This window comes from Mustela nigripes, chromosome 4, assembly GCF_022355385.1.
Source record: "Mustela nigripes isolate SB6536 chromosome 4, MUSNIG.SB6536, whole genome shotgun sequence".
NCBI lineage: Eukaryota > Metazoa > Chordata > Mammalia > Carnivora > Mustelidae > Mustela > Mustela nigripes.
Window position 1 is genome coordinate 182,648,995 of NC_081560.1, and position 20,107 is coordinate 182,669,101.

Below are 20,107 nucleotides of genomic sequence, written 5' to 3' on the forward strand. Positions count from 1 at the left end.
GACTTGGATTCAGCAGGGCTGAAGTGAGGCCCCAGATTCTGCACCCCAGGTGGATGCTGTTGGTCTGCAGACCACACTTCCTCCAGTAAGGTTCTGGGAGACCTGAAAGTCAGCCCTCTCTCTGGGAACATCCAGCATTAACTCCTGTCTTACTAATCACCTCTTTAAATCTAACATAGTCTGTGTCATTAAAACAAAGAAACAAATCCAAACTTTAATTCTTCTGCACCTGTTGGCATCTTTCTTCTAATACATCCCCCCGTGACAACGCTGCCATCTCTCCTCCATCTACATTCACAGGCTCTCAGTAAATGCTTGTTATGTCACAGTCTATATAATCTCAACGTATTTAATTCTTTCCCATTGGCTTCTTGTTAAGGTATGTTTGTTCACTGGTCCATCTTTCCCATGTGTTTATCAACCCCTCGAAGGCAGAGACTCTTCCCTTCGTGCGCAGGGTCAGGTCTGGCACGTAAGCAGCCTCAGCGGGGTGTGCGGACCAGCCTGAGGATGAACACATAAACACGCTTCGCCAGGTTCTTGGAAAGAGCCCTGAATATGAACCTCTCCTTTTTCCTGAGGGACTTAAACGCTCACATGTAGGACTTGTTTTCACAAAAGTTTAGTTAACATACACCGAAAAGGATCATCAGCTCTACTTAACAAATAAGAAAATAGCAAAAGAAAGTTCTCTATAATGCTTCTTCATAGACAACCTCATCAAGATAGGAAAAAACGTTTCACAAAAGGTACCTCCGTCTTCCCACATTCATCAGGCGGATCCTGGTGTATGGCCATTTGATACTTGACATATAAAGAAAATGACTGGCTGAAGGACGACTTGAACTCTGGGTCCTCAAAGGAGACAGGTACTAACCTCACCTTCAGAGCAAGGAAAATACAAGCAAATGCTATTGAAACATCTCTACCCACTGACATGCTTCTGAAGGTGAGGCTAGAGTAAGATCTCCGCAAATCCACTTCCAAAGCTCAGCGCTGGAGTTTTTCATGAAACGAGTTAACCCCGGAATGTGCTGACTGGCCCAGAGCCTAAAGCGCCAACTTTATATTAACACTTGGGAAAATTTTTAACTTCTAAGGGCCAGGACAATTCATTTTTCTTTTGTTTTTTACTCTTTCCACATATTGTGATTCTCTGCAGAGTCAACAGTGTTGCTCATGGTAGTGGCCACTACTTTTTGTCCCCTCTGCTAGTATTAAGTGTATTAACATTTTCCCCTTCCACATTTTTCTTGGGTATTCTGATGTATAAAATTACAAGCATATGAGAACTTCTATCAAAATATTCTACTATCTTAAAAAAAATTCTACTATCTTACTTTTCTAGTCCCACTCAGTTGTGTATGGGGATGACATCAACAAAGTATAATTTAGCTGTCATGAACTCTGTCTACACATGACTTTTAAAAGGAGATAAGGCCTATTAACCATGTTGTGCAAATATGCCTATCATAAAAATATAAAGACTTTTTTGTTTTTTCTCATAAATATTTTATCTTAGAGCTCTACTTATTACTAATTTTTAAATAAATACATCCAGACATAGCAACGTTAAAGATAATTCATTTTATGTGCTACTTTCCACTTTGCAATTACGCGTGACTGGCACTTAACATGTCCTAGGTAAAATCTGCACTTTCAGAATGTTCGTTACTCCACACTCCATCCTTTTGCAGATATGCTGCAAATTGAATATAAATAAAATGTACCACAAATAAATCAAGTTATAATACAATGGTATCAAATGGAGGGGAAAGTTCCATTTGCACAGAAAAATTACACTTGGCCTGCTGACCTGGCTCACAGTTGGTTTATCAGGTGGGTCCTGGTGAATAACCATCTGGTAACGTTTATAGACCTGGTAAGACTCCTGAAATGTGGCTTTGAACTGAGAACTTGGTGGAGATGATCTCACCACCCTCACCTTCAGAAGGAGTTAAAAAACAATGTTCATTATTTATTCCACAGAATACGCATTGTTACTCCCACCCAAAAAGAACCAAAAGTTTCCATACAAATATTAAAGCATGCACATATAATATTTTAACATTACAAATGAACAAAATAGCACATTTTTCTTTAAAAATATTCTTTAAAATTTTCTTTAAAAATATTTCTCCAACTTCCAGACTTATTAAAAAGGCAAAAGATCCTATCTAAGCTCATAAGATTTTTTTTTCTTTTTTAACATATAATGTATTATTTGTCTCAGGGTTACAGTTCTGAAGACTAAGATCTATGACTGAATTATGGAAGATTGACTCTATTGGAAAATGGCAGAACACTTCTGGCACTCAAGATACAAACACAAATAAATACTCTTGAATTCTAGGTGTATGGAATGCACCTTCAGTAAATCATTCAGAGTCCAGAGTGCTAACCATTATACTATAGAACTCGACTCAGTAAATCATTCAGAAAAACTAAAAATGTGAATATATTTTTTAGACATTCTTTATGCATCACTGCTAACTCTAAACTTACAATTTTTTTTGTAAATGTGAAAGACAATCCTCACAAAGTATTCCTATTTCATGGTGTAGTTAAGAACGAAGACCCTAAGGTTAGATTTCTCTTACTCAATTTTCATGTCACCATCTTGGTCAAGCAGACAAATTTACCTCTCTGTGCCTTGGTTTCCTCACACACAAAATGAGGATGAGTTTACAATAGTAGCAGCACAGTAATGGTGAACACTTATTTTAATAGTGATTATTTACTAACCAGTTAAAATGTGTTAGCAAAACAAAATAGTCAAACAGGAAATCAAATGCAATAGAACAAAAAAGCTAACTGGAAAACTTTCACGTGTGCCATAAGAAGTAATTCTTCTGCAAACAAAGAGTAATATAAACATAACTGTGGACAAAACACCTCTGCCCATCCAAGGTATCATTACTTTAAAAAAGTAAAAGCTGCCTATTGTAGAACTGCTGTTCTATACTTTAAGTAGCGTGTCCAATTCTCTTTACAATTTGAGAAGGAGAAAGTCAATACCAAAATCAGAGCAGCTAAGGGATTATAATTTCAAAGTTGTTAAGATTTCTGTCTGATAATATATATGATCCTAAGGTTTAGATTCCGTTAAAGTTAATTTTCAATATCAGGTCCTTAGCGAAGCTCTCAGATAGTATTAAGCAACAAATTCAAAGGCTGACCCCGTTATTAATGAGATATGAAAATATAATAAAATCATTATAATTAATATTTGGGGGGGAAATGTATAAATACCAAATACTGAAGAATGTAGATTTAATCTGCAATGTAAATAAAAGTAACAGAAATACTCTAGAAGTAATCATACTATGCCTACAGAGGTTTGAGAGAATTACTGAGAGAAGATTAAAGTAGTGCCACCGAGTACTATTTAGTCAATTCCTAACTGCTGGCTGGCACATGTACTACATCTGTTTACCCACTAGAATGGGTAAAACAGTGATCCGCTGATGTGATCTATTCTCCTTCACAATCGAACCAAAGAGCTAAAAATGAAATTTTAAATAGCATATTTTGTCCCTTTAACTACTAAATATCAATTAAGGGATACAATAAGCCACAGTCCCTTGCATAGTAACATGCTAAAACTGGAATTATTTTCACAACTTTAGTAGCCAAACTGCCTAAAGTATTTATTTTAAATCTTAAAAAAAAAAAGTGTTTTATCAAATAGCAGTTAACTTAGTAAATACAAATGCTACTTCATCCCAATTCACTGTCATTTCCCATTATTTAAATAGTAAAATATCAACAGAGTAGTATAACCTCAAACGAAAATAAACAAGGTATCAACAAAAACAAAAATATAAAATAAAACACCCTTCAAAGTACCTCTAACTTGTGTGATGCATTCTCTGGTAAAGATTCAAAAATTAAATCTTCAAGTGATTTGGGCTGGTTGGATTTATTAGCCTTTGGTGGGAATAAAGATGGTGGTTCGCCTTGAGCCTGGAAACCCTCAAGTTCTCCAGCTGGGTTCTGCTGCATGAGTTTTAACCTTTTCCTTTCTTTTCGGATTTCCTTTGCTTTCCGACATGGAGGCTTACTCAAATCTGCCCCTTTGCCTAAAAACAATTGCAAAATATTAGACCAATCACATCTGACTCTGGAATTTTTTGTTTTTACCCAAAGTCTCAAAGATACTACAGAATTAAATCTAAAGAGTTTCAACAGTTAGGTTAGCTTTGTAGGTAGGTATCTCAGAAGATTCTGATCTAGAGCTTTAAGTTGATCTTAAAATTCTACCTTAAATGTAGGAACTGTCAAAGAAAGTAAATAGTCAGAAACTTTCCACATACCTCTATGAAAATAAAATTTTAAAAATTTTAATATTCATCCACTTTTTTGCCTTTATAAGTTGAAAAAAACATAATCAAATATCTTCTACTCTAGGACATGGATTTTTCCAGCCCATTCCTGAGGGACATTCCTCTCAAAGCACTGGTGACATAAATACATGCTTAGGACCTGGGTGTAAGAAAACACTCCGGCAGGTTTTTTGATGAAAAAATATCCTTGAAAGTACTTGTGTCTCTCCATCTAACAAATGGATGGGGTCTCATTTCTTCAGCTCCAGTTAATGAGTGTTGTTTGAATTAAAAAAGCTATTACCAAATTAAAAGTCCTTTAAGATATAAAAATTTTAGATAAAATAAACCACAAATTTCAGTAAGTGCTCTTTCATCTAGCAGAGTCTTCAAGGACTTGATGTTGAGAAGATCATTAAGAGGTAGAGGCAAAAAACTAACACAAATGAAAACTTCAAAATAATTTAAATGCCCAACACCAGAATAATTCTACAATTTTTAGAACAGCTAAACCACAGAATACCAGTCACTAGAAATGCTTAGAAATTTTCAGGGATTTGTCGTTACACAAGGTTAAAAACAATTCCACTTATGTATAAATAGATGAAAAATACTTTTTAAAAAGCCTAGAAAGAAACATAAAAGTCATTTTACATGGGTTTAGAATCAGGGAAAGGACTGTTCTTGTTTTTTTTCTTGCAGTGTCCTCTTTTCTCCAAATTCTCTAACAATGAACAAACTTTTGTATTTTTTTAAGGCCATTGACAAAATAAAAATGCTATTTTAAGATCCTAAAACAGTATTTACAAATCATATGAAAGTTCACAATATGAAGTTCTACAAGATTAGCAAGTTCAATTTTATAGAAAAGAAATTCAAGACCCAGGGTGTTAAGGGACTTCCAGAGACCAAGAGCTGGTCAAAAGAAACGAATCTGATACCGGCTGCCTGGGTGGCTCAAGTTGGTTAAGCGTCTGGCACTTAATTTCAGCTCAGGTCCTGATCTCAGGGTCATGAGATGGAGTCCCGGACTGGCTTCACGCTTAGCATGGAGTCGGCTTGGGATTCTCCCTCTCCCTCTGTCCCTTCCCCCGCTCACACATGTTCACTCTCTCAAATACATAATAATCTTATTTAAAAAACAAATTTGATGAGAAAATCGTGACTTCACTAATAGAAAAATCATTTTACTTCACTATCATGTTTTCCAATTAGAAACAAACTTTACATATAAAAACAGACTTTGAATAAGTCTAATAACCAGGCAACAAAGGACTGAGATAAAATGCAAGAATCAAGCATTCCTCTTGCCTTTCTGAGTTCTGTGAGAAAGAAATGAAAAGAGGTTCTGTTTATGGAAGTATCTACCTAGAAAATGAAAAATGAATGACAGACAGAATATCTAATGGATCAATGGATTTAGGCAGAGAGCACTGACCCATGGCTCTTCACATTAACAAAGAGAGGTACCCAGACATTATGTGTCTCCTGAAAGAACCTCCCACCACCCATGAAGTAACCTTACCCCCCTCAAATAAATAATTTGAACTCGAATCTGATTAAGACTTCTCTCACTCCCTGAAAAGCAAAACACAACCGAAACACAAAAAAAAAGAAAAAAAAAACACAACAATTTAATCTTAACTCTGAACTGATTTAATCTTGACTCTCTAGATCCAACCATCAATTTACAGGCAGGTAAAGGAGTATGTTAAACTGCACTGCGGATATAATCAGACAACCCAGAACAGCCAACCTAGTTTCTTCAAAAAACAAAGTGCAAATAAAAAAGTGGGAGTGATGGAAGGAACCTACAGATTACAGGCGTTTTCTAACTGTGTCAGTCAACTGCAATATGTGGCTGTGTTTGGATCCTGACACAAACAAATACATAAAAATTAAGAACTTGAACATGGACTATTTAATAACAGTAAGGAATCTCACTCAGGTGTAATGGTGGTACTTGTGTATTTGAAAATTATTTTTTTTTAAGATGTATTTAAGATTTCTTTTTTTTTTTTTTAAGATTTTTATTTATTTATTTGACAGAGATCACGGGTAGGCTGAGAGGCAGACAGAGAGAGAGATGGGGAAGCAAAGGGACGGAGGGATAAAAAGACTCTCCAACAGACTCTGCGCTGAACCCAGAGCCAGACATGGGGCTTGATCCCAGGACTAAGAGATCATGACCTGAACTAAAACCAAGAGTCAGACACGTAAACAACTGAGCCACCCAGGTGCCCCAATGTTGCATACATTTTTAAAACCTAATTCTTTTACAAGTGAAAATATAGAAAAAAATTTTTGACCTTATAAAAGGTGAAGTTAAATACCAAAATTTGGAAATTTTTAAACTAAAATTCATCATGATTCATAAAGAAATCTAATGATAAACTAAGAACTTTAATGTCTGTACTTCTCAACACAATACCTAAAATTTACGTTGTCTCACTTCACACCAAAAATAAAAATGTTTAGCAGCATATCTTTTCACAGATAAAATTTGATTCTCAAACCTCCAGGATCCTAAGGTAGTAAGAAGAAATGGAACTCTTTTAAAATATCTGTATTTGGGGATAATAAAACTATTATTGCAGGCTTTTTAAAGAAAGTATTTTTTAAAGATATGATCTGTCCATCTAAATCCAGGTAAAACTAAATTGTACAATATACGGATCTATTTTGCAGATTTCACATAATTCGTGTGTTTAGCTGATGGGAGAGCCCAAAGGCTACAAAGTCTCAAGCATAAAGAAAATCACTTGCTAGGATTTTAAAATGGCCACAGAGCAAACTTGCCTTACCTGGCTTAGGAGCCATGTGCACTTTAACTGGATGGGATGGCTCCCCAGAGCCCAACTTCTCCTCTATATGTTGGGATTGAATTAATTCCTTAGGTTCTTCTTTCTTTGGGCTTTTTCCTTTCTTCTTCTCCCCACTCTCAAAGGTCTCTTTGAGGTCATCACTGAGTGTTTTAAGGTCACACTGTATATCCAATTTATTTATTAATGCAAAGTCACCTGCAACACTCTCGTCCATGGTGGGCTCCATGGGCTCATCTACAAATCAGAAGTCAAAATCCATCAGCTAGGCAATCTGACACTGTTAAGATACACACAGGAAAAAAACAATACCCCTTCTTTCCCATGTGAAAGAAACTACTGTGTGTGCATAAAACCCATTCTCTTGGCTTCCAAAGTAATAGAACTGTAGTTAAGACTGTGGCACCCAAGCAAGGGTATGCACCCCAGTCCCTCTGCAAGTTGTGACCAAGCTCCCACCAATGGAACATAACCAAATTGATATGCTCAATTTGGCCTCACTTGCTTTTAAAGGAATTTTATAATCCTGAACTTTCACTCTTTACCCTACCCACTGGCTGGATTAGTAAAAACCAGAGTGACCTTGGAAATCACACACTGAAGGGAGTCCCACAACAGATGGGGGGTGGGGGGGACAGAGCTGCAGGCTAACATGGAACACCCGTGCTGGATGGTTGTATGAGGAAAGACACTGACTTCGATTATTTTTTAGTCATTGCATCGTGGTGTCTTTCTGTTTCGGCGGTTTACCCTTCCATTCTACATCACTCTTATGAATTAAGCTGCAGACATAAATAAATGATTTAGAAGCCCGTAACAAGTCAAATAAAGAACCAAATGTAAAAGCTATGTGTAAAGAAAAGCAACCATCAATTTATAAATGGAAGGCACCTCGAAGCTTATCTGAATATTAATTTTGAAACTCAGAACATGATTCCCAGCCACTGAAAAAAATGTTTGACTAACAAAACTTATTTAGTCTTCACGATAACGTACAGACAGTACTAACCAGAGTTGCACCAAAATTCTGATGTTTCCAATGACCATTTGTCCCTGAACCTCTAGACCCCAGCCTTCCTGCCTCTTTACTGCTCATAGTTCTGCCAAGTCTGCTCCAGACTATCCTGAATCTTGGTCTGTTAAGGACAGTATAGGAGGACAAAGAACTTACCTGTCCTGCTGGCCACTGTAGCACCAGTGCTTAAAACAGAGACTGGCACACTATCGGCACTGAAAACACGCTTGGGCCATATTAACAAGTTAAAACTGGGGTGGGAGGCTCCCAGGATTAGGTATTTTCTATGGCAGAAGTGAGAAAGAGCTCTAAGGATAGGCGGCATTCCCAATTATTACGCTCATGTATTGGGCACTGCCTGCATGAAAACTTTAAAAAGGAAAAGACAAGACACTGAAAAAAACTGAAAAAGCAAAGCATCTGTAATGAAAGTTCACTAAATGTTTCTAATTATGTTGAAGGAAATTAACTCACAATTCAACACACAAACAAGAAAATTTCAGATACTATGATCTACTGAAGTAAGGGCTTCCTCCAACACAGAAAACCTGAGCTTTACGCATCATTCAAAGTGACTGTGCAATCTTGTGTCTGTTTCTCAGATGCAACACCACCTTCCACTTACTTCACAAGGTGCTATCAGGATCAAGTAAGGTAAGAGTTGTCGCAGTTCTGTGAAAACTAAAGTTCCAATAAACTCCAAGACATCACAGCGTCATCAAAACTGTCCTCCACTTTCTTCCGAAGCTAAACTTTCCCTGACAGACATGCCCCATGTCCTTGACTTTTGGGACAGTGGTACCAGTGACAGCAAAGCAACACTAGCAGCAATCCCCCCGTCAGAGGAACGGCACTACCTGACCGCAGTAAGGACCCATTCCCCTACTTAAGAAGTAACAAAAAGGGACCACCTTGGAAATCTACATCAACTGCAGGTAAAGAGGTTTTAAAGCCCCAACTCATCTTACCCTCACAATTTCCTTTGGAAATTTCCCCTTTAGCCAGAAATTTCAACATTTTTTTCAAAACCTTCTTGTGAGATTTTGATGGCTGAAACTGTAAAGGTCGGCACCTAGGAAAGCAAAATATATATTTAAAACGTGAACTCAAACTAGAAGAAATAAAAAGAGTTCTGGACAGTAAGGCGAAACTCATGCCTGGGATTTCTGGGTAAAGGCAGGGCTTGACATAGCCTCTAGTTCCACCCCAAATCTCACTAAAACTACCTTAAGGAATTAGAAAAAAAGAAAAAGACATAAATTACTGAAAGAAAGAGAAGAGGAGAAATGCTGGAAGCTGCACAGATCATGCACAAGTGGTAACTGACTTAGCAACCAAAGAAGGTTGAATCCTAAGCCAACCATGGGAAAAGCCAGAATGGTGACTAATTTTCTCTACATTATCCCTACAAATTTTAGGGACTGGTTGATACCTGATACCTCAAGAGATAAGCGTGAAGGGGGTCTGAAAATAGATCTCTTGAAAGTCTATTTTGGAAGCAGTTAGATGTCTGATGCCCTCCACCACTCCACACAGATGACTCCCCACACAACCCAGGAGAAAGCAGCACACTGAGTAAAAAATAGGGCCTCCCACATGAGGATGCAGGCACAGTGGAAAGCAATGGAAATGTACTAGAAACAGGAAGCTTAAATGAAAGTGTACTTACTGAATGCTGAGACCTCCAACCCATTCCCCAACCCAGCCACAAACACGGGCACTTTCTCTCCAGAATGTGACCAGACCTCAAGATCCCTCGAGATCCAAGGATCCCCACTCCTGGAAAGTCAGAATCGTCACTCAAGAAGAACCTCTCCAAAGACAAGTAACAACAACACTGGAGAAGGTAACTTGGAGGGTACCCAGGGAAAAGAGAGCCTAAAAATACAAACATCCTAAGAAGAACAAGCTCTTATTTCTCTTTAGCTATTACAGCCACACAACAATGGGAGGTTATTTAAAAAAAAAAAAAAAGGAGAGAGAGAGAGAGAATCCAAAACCAAAAATCTCTCAGAAGTAGAAATATAATAGAAGAAATAAACAATTAAACAGCAAGGAAATTTTCCAAAAGATACAACAAAGGGGATGGAAAATTGAAGAAAAAAAAAAAATTAGGGGCTCACTCTAAAAGTTCAGTATCTCAGGCACCTGGGTGGCTCAGTCGGTTAAGCATCTGCCTTCCGCTCGGGTCAGGATCCCAGGATCCTGGGATCGAGTCCCACATTGGGCTCCTTACTCAGCAAGGAGTCAGCTTCTCCCTCTGCCTGCTTCTCCCCCTACTTGTACTCTCTCTCTGACAAGTAAATAAAAGTTGAATATCTGAATGAAGACATTATAAAAGAAGAGAAGAAAAAACGGTGATGGGGAGGGGCAGGAAGAAGTTCAACAAAAGAGTAAAAGAAACTTTCTGTGAAGCGAAGGATATGATAGGAGGCCCCAAGTAAGAAGGGCCCCTTAAGTCTGCACGCAATGGATGCAAACAAACACATCATTAGATGTGAAATATCAGAACACTGGGGACAAAAAACCTTCCAAAAAGAAAGAACATTTTGGACGAAGGAAAAAAATCAGAAGCAAAGCCTTCAAAATTCTAAGCAAAATTATTTCCAATCTATACTTCGATGGCCTGGCCAAACTAGAAGTCTGAGTGGTGAATTAAAACATTTCAAACAGGGGCTCCTGGGTGGCTCAGGTGGTTGAGCATCTGACTCTTGGTCTGGGTTCAGGACATGATCTCAGGGTCACGAGATGGGGCCCCAAGTCAGGCTCTCTGTGCTGAGCACGGAGCCTACTTGGGATTCTCTCTCTCCCTCTCCCTCTGCTTCCACCCCCACTCGTGCACTAGTTCTTTCTCTCTTAAAATTTTTTTTCAAACATACAAAGTCTAAAAAAGGTACTTCTCATGTGCTTTATCTCAAGAAAGCTATTGGAAGATGAGCTGCACTAAAACAAGGAAATAATCCAAGAGGTCAGAGGAGACAGAAAACATGAGATCCAAAGAGAATCCCCAAGAGGGCAGTAAAAAGAGATCCCAGGGTGACAGTGAGGCACCAGTTGGAAAGACAACCTGTCCAGATCACAGGTCAGAAGACAGCACAGAGATATCATCAAGAGGACACAAGTGATAGAGGACCGGAAGCATCTAAACATACCACAATGTGGGAACATTTTTTAAATCGACTGGTGATGGGGAGGTACACAGAAGACTATGCAAACAAAAAAAGACTATGGAAAGCAAGAACTTGTGAAGGAAAGAAAATGCAATGATGGTACACTGCTCGGTTCGAGCACACAGCACGTTCACAGGCCGTAGCACAGCACCTGTACCATCCGTGTCACGGTCCTCTGAGCTGGGGAGTTAGCAATGAGGACAGAAAGGAGCTTGAACACGGCCGGGGCAACAGGGATGGAAGAAAGTCAAACCCGGATCTTCCAAAGAGAGAAATTCAGAGATAATGAGAAAGAATAGAGTTGAATCCTTACCTTCTAAACAGAGAAACCCAGAGATATGAGAAAAACCCAAAGGTAATGAGATAAGGTTTCTGTGATTATATAAGCACATCACTTAAAGGTAGAAAGAAGAAAAAAAAAATCAGTTAAAAATGTGAGAGTACACTGGGAAACAGGAAATAGGGAGGTGCAGGGGGCTGCAATTGTGCAAAATAATTTTATGGAATTGTTTGATTTTTAAATTACCAGCATATATGATTCTATATAAAAATAAAAACTAAAAAAAAAAAAAAAAATTCAGAGCCAAGGAAGCTCATCCTCACTTACACTCACATACAGTCCCTGACATCTAACAAGAGGCTACGCTATTGGTTAGCATTGCCTTGCCTTCGCATTAGGCCTCACTAGAACTACTGTAGTGAACAAAGTTTAAAAAAAAAAAAAAAAGAAAGAAAGAAAGAAAAAACAGAACAGTAAATGCCTCCATAATATCAATACATACAATGAAGTTGTGTAAAGGATAGCAATTCAGGAAATGTTTGTGATTTCAAGCCAAAAAAAAAAAAAATCACGTTTTATAATTATTTTTGTTTTGCAATGTTAATTGAATTCCTTTTCATAAAAACAATATACCTGGAGCAGTGCTTTGCATTGAGAGATATCCAATAAATTATAGAACCTAGTCTTTTTCTTTAACCCTGAAACGGACTTTTTTTTTTTTTTTAACTTTTCTGATTAGAGATTCTCAGGGTTCTAGCAAATCAACTCCAGACTTACTTAAACAGAACCCTGGCCATAATCCAATAACAAATTGTTATTTGAAGGAAAAGGACTTCTGTATTTGACGATGTCACTGCTTCATAAACATTAAAACTGCAAGAGGACATTTGGGGTGCCTGGGCTCAGTGGGCTAAGCCTCTGCCTTCGGCTCAGGTCATGATCTCAGGGTCCTGGAATCGAGCCCCACATTGGGCTCTCTGCTTGGCGGGGAGCCTGCTTCCCCCCGCTCTCTCTGTCTACCTGTGATCTCTCTCTCTGTCTGTCAAATAAATAAATGAAAAAAAAAAAAAAACCTGCAAGAGGACACCACAGATGTCCTGGGATAGTAAGTGAGATGATGTCAGTAAACCAGACACCCACCTTTTCTCTTGATTGCTCCAGTCCTAGGACCAGTTAGATAAAAGAAAGGATTCTTAACCAGGAATTCGTGGACCTTTGTGAGCCCACTGGGAGCCCAAGATCATCCTAAAATTAGTATGCAAGATCTTCTTACATATTTTTATCTATACCCCCTCCCTTTTGTTTTGTTTTGCTGAAGAGAGGGTCTGTAACTTTTAATCAGATTGTCAAATCTTTAATCCCAAAGCAAATTAAGAGCAACTAAGGGAAAGAGGTATGAGGACCAGCCAAAACATGATGGATACAACCATGTTTGCTTTTTTATCTGGAGATTATTCACACTGAAACTGTAGACAATGCTTAACAATGCAACATACTTTCCCTAGTTTGTACCAGAAGAAGAGGAAGGCAAGGAGCACAAGGGAGAAGAGGAGGATCTTTGTAACTTGAGAAGAATGGAAAATCCTTCCATGGCAGACTGGGGTTTGCTGGTTAAGCCATCACTTTGGAGGAAAATAGACATTTTAGTTTAAGTTTTACAATGAAGAAACCTGGACTCTAAATGTATGCAGCAGATTCAATGTCGGCCCTCCCCCTCCTCTTCTGACAGATCCTACAGTACTGTTGGAGTGTGACGACAGTGTCCAGTCATACACCAGAATGTGGAAAGCCCCAAGCTAAATTCTATAAAACACTTGACATCTAAAAGTAATTTGAGTATTTTCTAATATTCTCACAATATGTCTGAAATCATTGACTAGATTGCTAAATAGTATACTTTTTCATATCCTATTTATACCCAAATTATTAAACAATATTATTAAAAGCTACTGATGAAGTATAAATGTAGCATCAGTATGTAGAAAAGACACAACTCATTTGCTTTTCTTTATAAAGAATCTAGCTGGAATGAAAATTAACATGTAAAAAAAGCAAGATGTCACTACAGAATTATACATACTCTTCAAATTATATATAGATCCAGGGTGCCTGGGTGGCCCAGTGCGTTAAAGCCCCTGCCTTCAGTTCAGATCATGATCCCAGGGTCCTGGGATTGAGGCCTGCATCGGGCTCTCTGCTCAGCAGGGAGACTGCTTCCTTCCCCCGCAAACCCGCTACCTGCCTCTCTGCCTACTTGTGATCTCTGTCAAATAAATAAATAAAAGCTTTTTAAAAAATTATATATAGATCCTCTTTCTTACCTTATCGTGTACTGAGGACAACATGTTTGATTCATGACAGGCTTGTACACATATTTCCCACTTCTAAAATTAAAAAGTAGTTTTGTTAATGTCTTACACATTTCTCACTTGTACCAAAGAAGACTAGTATAGGAGCACAAAATTAATTTGAGTAAAAATCTAACTAATAACATAAAAACATTTGGATTTACTCTTCATAACCTAAATAATCTTGCAACATGGACATAGCAAAGACAGAGTACAGCCTTTTCCTAACCCTTGATATATGTATTCCAAACTTCTTTACCTCAATTACCCTCTCAGCAGCACCTGCAATCCTTCCCTCAACCCACCATCAATCCTCAACCATAAAGGCAATCAGAGGAAAATCTACTCAAGTAACAGATGACATCAAAGAATTACCGTGTAAAGGATGATAATGGTATCATAGATGCGTTATAAAGGAAAAAAGAAACCTTTCTTAGGAACATGTATTTATTACAGGTATACTAATAGGATACACAAAATTGCTTTAAATTATTTTGTGGGGGAGGAAGGAACATCTTAGTCTGTTCAAGCTGATGTAACAATATGCCACAGGCTGAGTGCTTATAAACAACATAAATGTATTCCTTGTAGTTTGGTTGGGAAGTTCAAGACCAAGGTGCTATCATATTCTATGTCTGGTAAAGATAAGCTTCCTGGTTCATATTTTTGTTGTAAGCTCACATGGCAGAAGGGGCAAGGGGGCTCTCTGGGTCTCTTTTACAAGGGCACTAATCCCATTTGCGAGGACTCCACCCTCTGACCTAATCACTTGGCCCACCTCCAAATACTATCAAATTGGGGTTAAGGACTGAGCCCAAGTACTTGGAGAAGGTGGTGAGAATGACACTCGCATTCACTCCACACAGGGAGCAAGGAGAATTGATGAAACAAGATTGGCAAAATGTCAACAACTGCTGAAGCCTGCGGATAGGACATGAGGTTCACTACACTGTACTTTCTACATTTACGTATATTTGAAGTTCTCCTAATAAACATCTTTAAAAGGAGAGAGAAAAGAATCACTACACAAAGAAATGTAACACAAAAATTTCTTAAACCTCTTTCTAAAAACAGGAAAACATTTTAAAGGCAAACAATATTTTGCAATTACAAGAAGAACCTGAGTAACAAGAGAAGTATCTTTGTATTGAAGAGCTTTACCTTCGCCATCCTCGATCTATAAGATCCTGATAATCCTGGACAGTCATTGAATGCGCCCACATGCCTGAAAAAATAAGTGCCATGTGCTGTGTTAATTACAGCAAGTTCAACTTTTAAAAAAATTTTTAAATTCAAAATCTTTATTTCAAAATGTGAATACTGAAGCAAAAAAAAAAATCTAGCTCACACTGGAAAAATGAAAGTCTGCACATACTTCATACTTGTTTGACATACAACACAAATGGAAAAGATATTTATCTTAATTTTATTCATTTATTTATTTATTTTTAAAGATTTTATTCATTAATTTGACACAGAGAGAGAAAGCGAGAGGAAACACCAGCAGGGGGAGTTGGGAGAGGGAGAGGCAGGCTTCCCCCGGACCCCTCCCTGAGTGGGAATCAATCCCAGAACCCTGGGATGGTGACCTGAGACAAAGGCAGAGGCTTTAACCCACTGAGCCACCCAGACACCCTATTTACCTTAATTTTAATAATCAAACATATCAAAGTGATTATATTTAATACAGGATTAGCCAATAGTCTCTATGACTTCATATATTTAAGGTCCTTACTGCAATCAGATTATATCACACTTTTAAACCATAATAACATCCCCAATAATTTAATAAGCTGGTCTCTTCAGAAGAAGTGAAGAGGAAATGTTTTCTTAAAATATAAATTTTCCTCATTTTTATGTTTTTAGCATAGCTTTGGATATTGAAAACAGAACAAAAATATAGAGCAATATTCCTTTTAAGTATAAAAACTGAAAGTAATCAAAATGCCCAGGAACAGAAAAATGATTAGAGGGACTATGATATTATCCATATGATGGGATAATTATGCAACCATTAAAAAAATAAAGACAATGAGAAAACATTAAAAGATATATTTGAATTGATGTTCAAGGAAAACTAAATTTTTCTCTTGTAAACAGCAAATCGCATCAGAGCTATGTAGATAGACATAGGCTTGATAATACAAAATACATTCAGAAACAGAAAGGAGCTTGGCAGGTGCTCATTGAGTTACTTTATGAGCCTCTATATTCATCATCTATAAAATAGGAATAATAAAACCTACCTACCTAATAGGTGGGGTGCCCTACAGTAACGATAATCAGAATTAAAACAAACATAATGGAAATGTACAGTTCTCTCTTTAGATGAAAAGGGTGAAAGAAACCAGGTTTCTTCCGCAGGACTTTAAACAAAGGACATCTACATTAATCAATTTCCTCTTACAAAATTACTGGGAAAATAATTAAGAATCTAAGAAAATATTCATTATAGGGGCGCCTGGGTGGCTCAGTGGTTGGGCCGCTGCCTTCAGCTCAGGTCATGATCTCAGGGTCCTGGGATCGAGTCCCGCATCGGGCTCTCTGCTCAGCAGGGAGCCTGCTTCCTCCTCTCTATCTCTCTCTGCTTGCCTCTCTGCCTACTTGTGATTTCTCTCTGTCGGGTAAATAAATAAAATCTTTAAAAAAAAAAAAAAAATTCATTATAGACACCTTTAATACAAGGTGCTTATCACACACATACTGTAGTCATAATACTAAAATTCTGAAAAAGGGAGCAATCCCTAATACCCTAAGGCAACCACTGCCACCAGCTGGTGTGTTTCTCCTGGATTTTGATCCTCCCAGAACTGTGATCGTGTCACACACGTCAATTGCATCCTGCTTTTCTCCCTTTAACCGCACACTCTCAACATTTTTCTGCTTACCTCATCTTCATAACCATCACTCCTAATGACTGCATTGTATTACGTTCTGCTCCCTCTTACCTACAAACATCTAACAATTTCAGTAAATGAGTAAGTGGATATACTATACTCATCCAAATCACTTGATTTGTTTGTTTGTTTGTTTGCTTTAATGGAAACTACCTAAATTTGTATCTTCGTGGTTATCCCATTTTCCACAATGCTGGGCTATTCCTTAAAACAACAATTTTTTTAATCTGCCAATACGTGACAGGGCAGGAAATAAATACAATGTTTTGTTTACAAACAAGTCTTCCCCGAAAGACACTTGAACTGTAACGGGGGCGCGGGGGGCGGGGGAGAACAACAAAACAACGTGTAAGCTGGCTTACACGTTCCGGAGGTGGGTGGAGGAGACAAGGCATAGGAGCACCCGGTCAATTTTTCAGACACCTTAGTACAAACAGGCTCCCTCGCCAGCCCCGCCTTGGTGGGTCACCAGCGTCTTGCACACGCTTCCAGACATTTTCTCCCGATGCCCGTGCCCACGTATGCACACACACACCTCTTCCTGCACCACCAGCCCACCCGACACGCCGCATTCTGCAATGAAAATCGGGGATGGTCCCACTTGGGCATCAGCACTTGGGGTCCGCCCCAGCGGAACTGACCGCACTGTCGCGCTCCCTGGCACGGCATGCTGTCACACATTTAACCGTCTCCTAAGGACTGAAGACGGACACCTGTTTCCGCACTTTGGGCCACGGCGGGACAATCATTATCTAGCCCGTGCGAGCACCTGCGTGAAGGATCAGCACCGAGAGGCGTCCCTGATGAATCAGAGCTGAAGTTCATTTTTAACTGGCAGCCACGGCCCAAACCTGCGAGCCGCGTTCCGCACACCCGCCTGGGACAGGATCCGGCCGGAGGATCCGCGCGTCCCTCGAGCCGGTCGGCCCGGGTCAGGGCGCCGCGACCCCCCGAGGACGCCCGCCGGCCGCGGAGCCCCCGAGGCCCGGACGCCCTCCGCCGCCCGCCCGCCCTCTCACCATTGGAGCGACTGCCCGACTCATTCTTGCAATAGCCGCAGCGGTAGGAGTCCTCGCCCTCGAAATACTCCACGATGCTGGGCGAAAGAGCGGCCCAGGAAGCCATGGCCCCGTCCCTCCAAACGCGACGCGACCCAGCCCAGCCCCGCTACCGCCGCCGCCGCCGCCACCCCACAATGCTCCGCGCCGCCCGGGAGTCCCCGAGGCGCGCGCGAAGCTGCTCGGGCGCCCGCAGGCCGGGTTCGCCGGGAGTCCCGCACGTTGACGCCGCCCGCGCCATCTTGACCGAGGGCAGCCTCCGCTATTTCCGTTCCTTCTCCCACAGGGACCGCCATCTTCGGTGAGGGTGAGGAGGAGAAAGGACCTTGAAGGGAAATAGTCTGAGAAGAAACGTCTGGGAGAGGGGAGTGCGAGTGTGGGGAGCCGGCCCTGTGCGCTCCCAGGCGAGGGGCTGGTGCGGGGCGCGGCGGGCGGTGCTAGGGTCGGACTCGGCGGCCGCGCCAGCCCTGCCCGTTGGGACACTCACCGCAGGACACCTTGCCCTCCTCCGAGCCGCAGTAGCCGCAGTGGTAGCTGGCCTTGAGCCCTTTGTATTCCACCACCGAGGCCATGGCCGCCTCCAGGGTCCGCCAGGGCCGGCCACGCCTCTCCGCGCCCTGGGGCCAACCTCGGCGGAGCGCGGGGGCCCGGGGCGGGGAGGGGAGGAGGACTGAAGCCTGGCGGGTGCGTCCCAGCTCCCCAACCCGAGCTTCTACTGCCTCCTCGGGGCTCCGGTCTCTGCGGGTGCCGGCGCCTGCGGAGACCTTAGCGAGGGTGGTATTCCTGCCCCCGGGCCCCGAGTTAGGGCCAGCCCTTTGCATAATTCCTCGTCGAGCAGTCGCCAAACATCACTCATTGTCAGCGCCGTTTTACAGATGAGGAAACTGAGGCTCGGAGGTTGTAAGTCAGTCATTTCCCGCCGGGCTCAGTATAAAAGTTACTATCTCGCGCGGTCCCTGACACCATGTGGGGGGCCAGCTCGGGTTTCTTCCAAACCAGCACGTCCACTCTGACGTGCCATGTGCAGGTACACGTGCAGGTGTTCTGTGAGTGGCCGGCGGAGATGAATTGAACACTTGATGGTTTTAAAGCAAACAACTTTTGGAGCTAGTAGCCGCCTTCTGATGCTATAAGCCTATTGCCGCCGCATCTTAAGGCTTTGAAAGAGAAGATCTCGATTTTTTAATGTTCCAATATTTGTAAATGTTATTTTTTTTTTAATTTTAACTGCAAGCAAAACAAAGTATTTATGTAGGTTGAATTCAGCCTGTGGACTTCCCTATTTTAAAAAGGTATTTATTTGACTGAGAGAGATCACAATTAGGCAGAGAGAGGAGGAAGCAGGCTCCCTGCTGAGAAGAGAGCTGGATGTGGGGCTCCATCCCAGGACCCTGAGATCATGACCTGAGCTGAAGGCAGAGGCTTTAGCCCACTGAGCCACCCAGGCACCCCTTAAAGAGGATTTTTTTTTTTTTTTTTTTTTTTTTTTTTTTTTTTAGGAAGTAATAGTCTGGAGCAAAGTATAAAAATGAGTACTGCCAATAAGGTAATATTCCTTAATGCATACATAATTTAAGATTGTCTTTATATTTTTTGTCAACAAGCTGATTATCTTTTTGTAGTGTTTTGAAAAATGAAATCATGAACCTTGGAGAAACAGGTAAACTTTGAGGTCAGTTTGATCATTCTTGATCGCAAGGTGCACTATGTTGGATATATGCGTTTTTAAGTTGAAGGGGTTTCTTGGTAGCCGCATGACCTGTTATATTACTAAGGGTCACTTGTGCCTCACACAATGGGAAGAACCTCAGGGACAGTTGTAGCATGTAGGAGGCTCTCAGGGCCCCTCCAGGTTTCTCCAGTACCTCCTAAAACTTGAAGTTTTGGTACATATCAGTACCCATTAAGACAGACTTCATTCATTTTGTCCATTATGGCAGATTTGAGTACTCCTGATCCTTTCTCAGGCAGGCTCTCATTCTGGAAGAAAGTAAAGGCTTGTGGAATGAAACAAAGACAGCAGATGCCATCCTCAGAAAGTAGGAAGCCAGGAGGCTTTTTGTTTTTTCTTAGTGTAGTCCTTTACCAATTCACTTATGTCCCTTTGTCCCAACCTTATCCCAAGCCTTAGACCAACCTCTGCCAGGGAATGCCAATCTAGAGCTATAATGCCAATGTCCTAGGCATACGTG

At 40.4% G+C, this 20,107-nt stretch overlaps 1 protein-coding gene across 9 annotated transcripts in view; it reads right to left on the reverse strand.

Annotated features, from left to right (window-relative positions):
• Positions 1–19,050, reverse strand: part of ATE1 (arginyltransferase 1) — a 166,142-nt gene extending 147,092 nt beyond the window's left edge. For 2 of the 9 annotated variants that reach the window (XM_059398728.1, XM_059398729.1), the window contains exons 1-7: positions 17,877–18,396; positions 15,122–15,185; positions 13,934–13,996; positions 9,131–9,234; positions 7,130–7,384; positions 3,850–4,082; positions 1,817–1,945 (exon numbers count right to left, since the gene is read on the reverse strand). In XM_059398728.1, the coding sequence (XP_059254711.1) occupies positions 1,817–1,945; positions 3,850–4,082; positions 7,130–7,384; positions 9,131–9,234; positions 13,934–13,996; positions 15,122–15,185; positions 17,877–17,982 (954 nt within the window). In that variant the 5' untranslated portion in view covers positions 17,983–18,396. The other 7 variants (XR_009404025.1, XM_059398722.1, XM_059398721.1 and 4 more) reach the window with 7 other exon arrangements.
• Between the last annotated feature and the right edge of the window lie 1,057 nt (positions 19,051–20,107).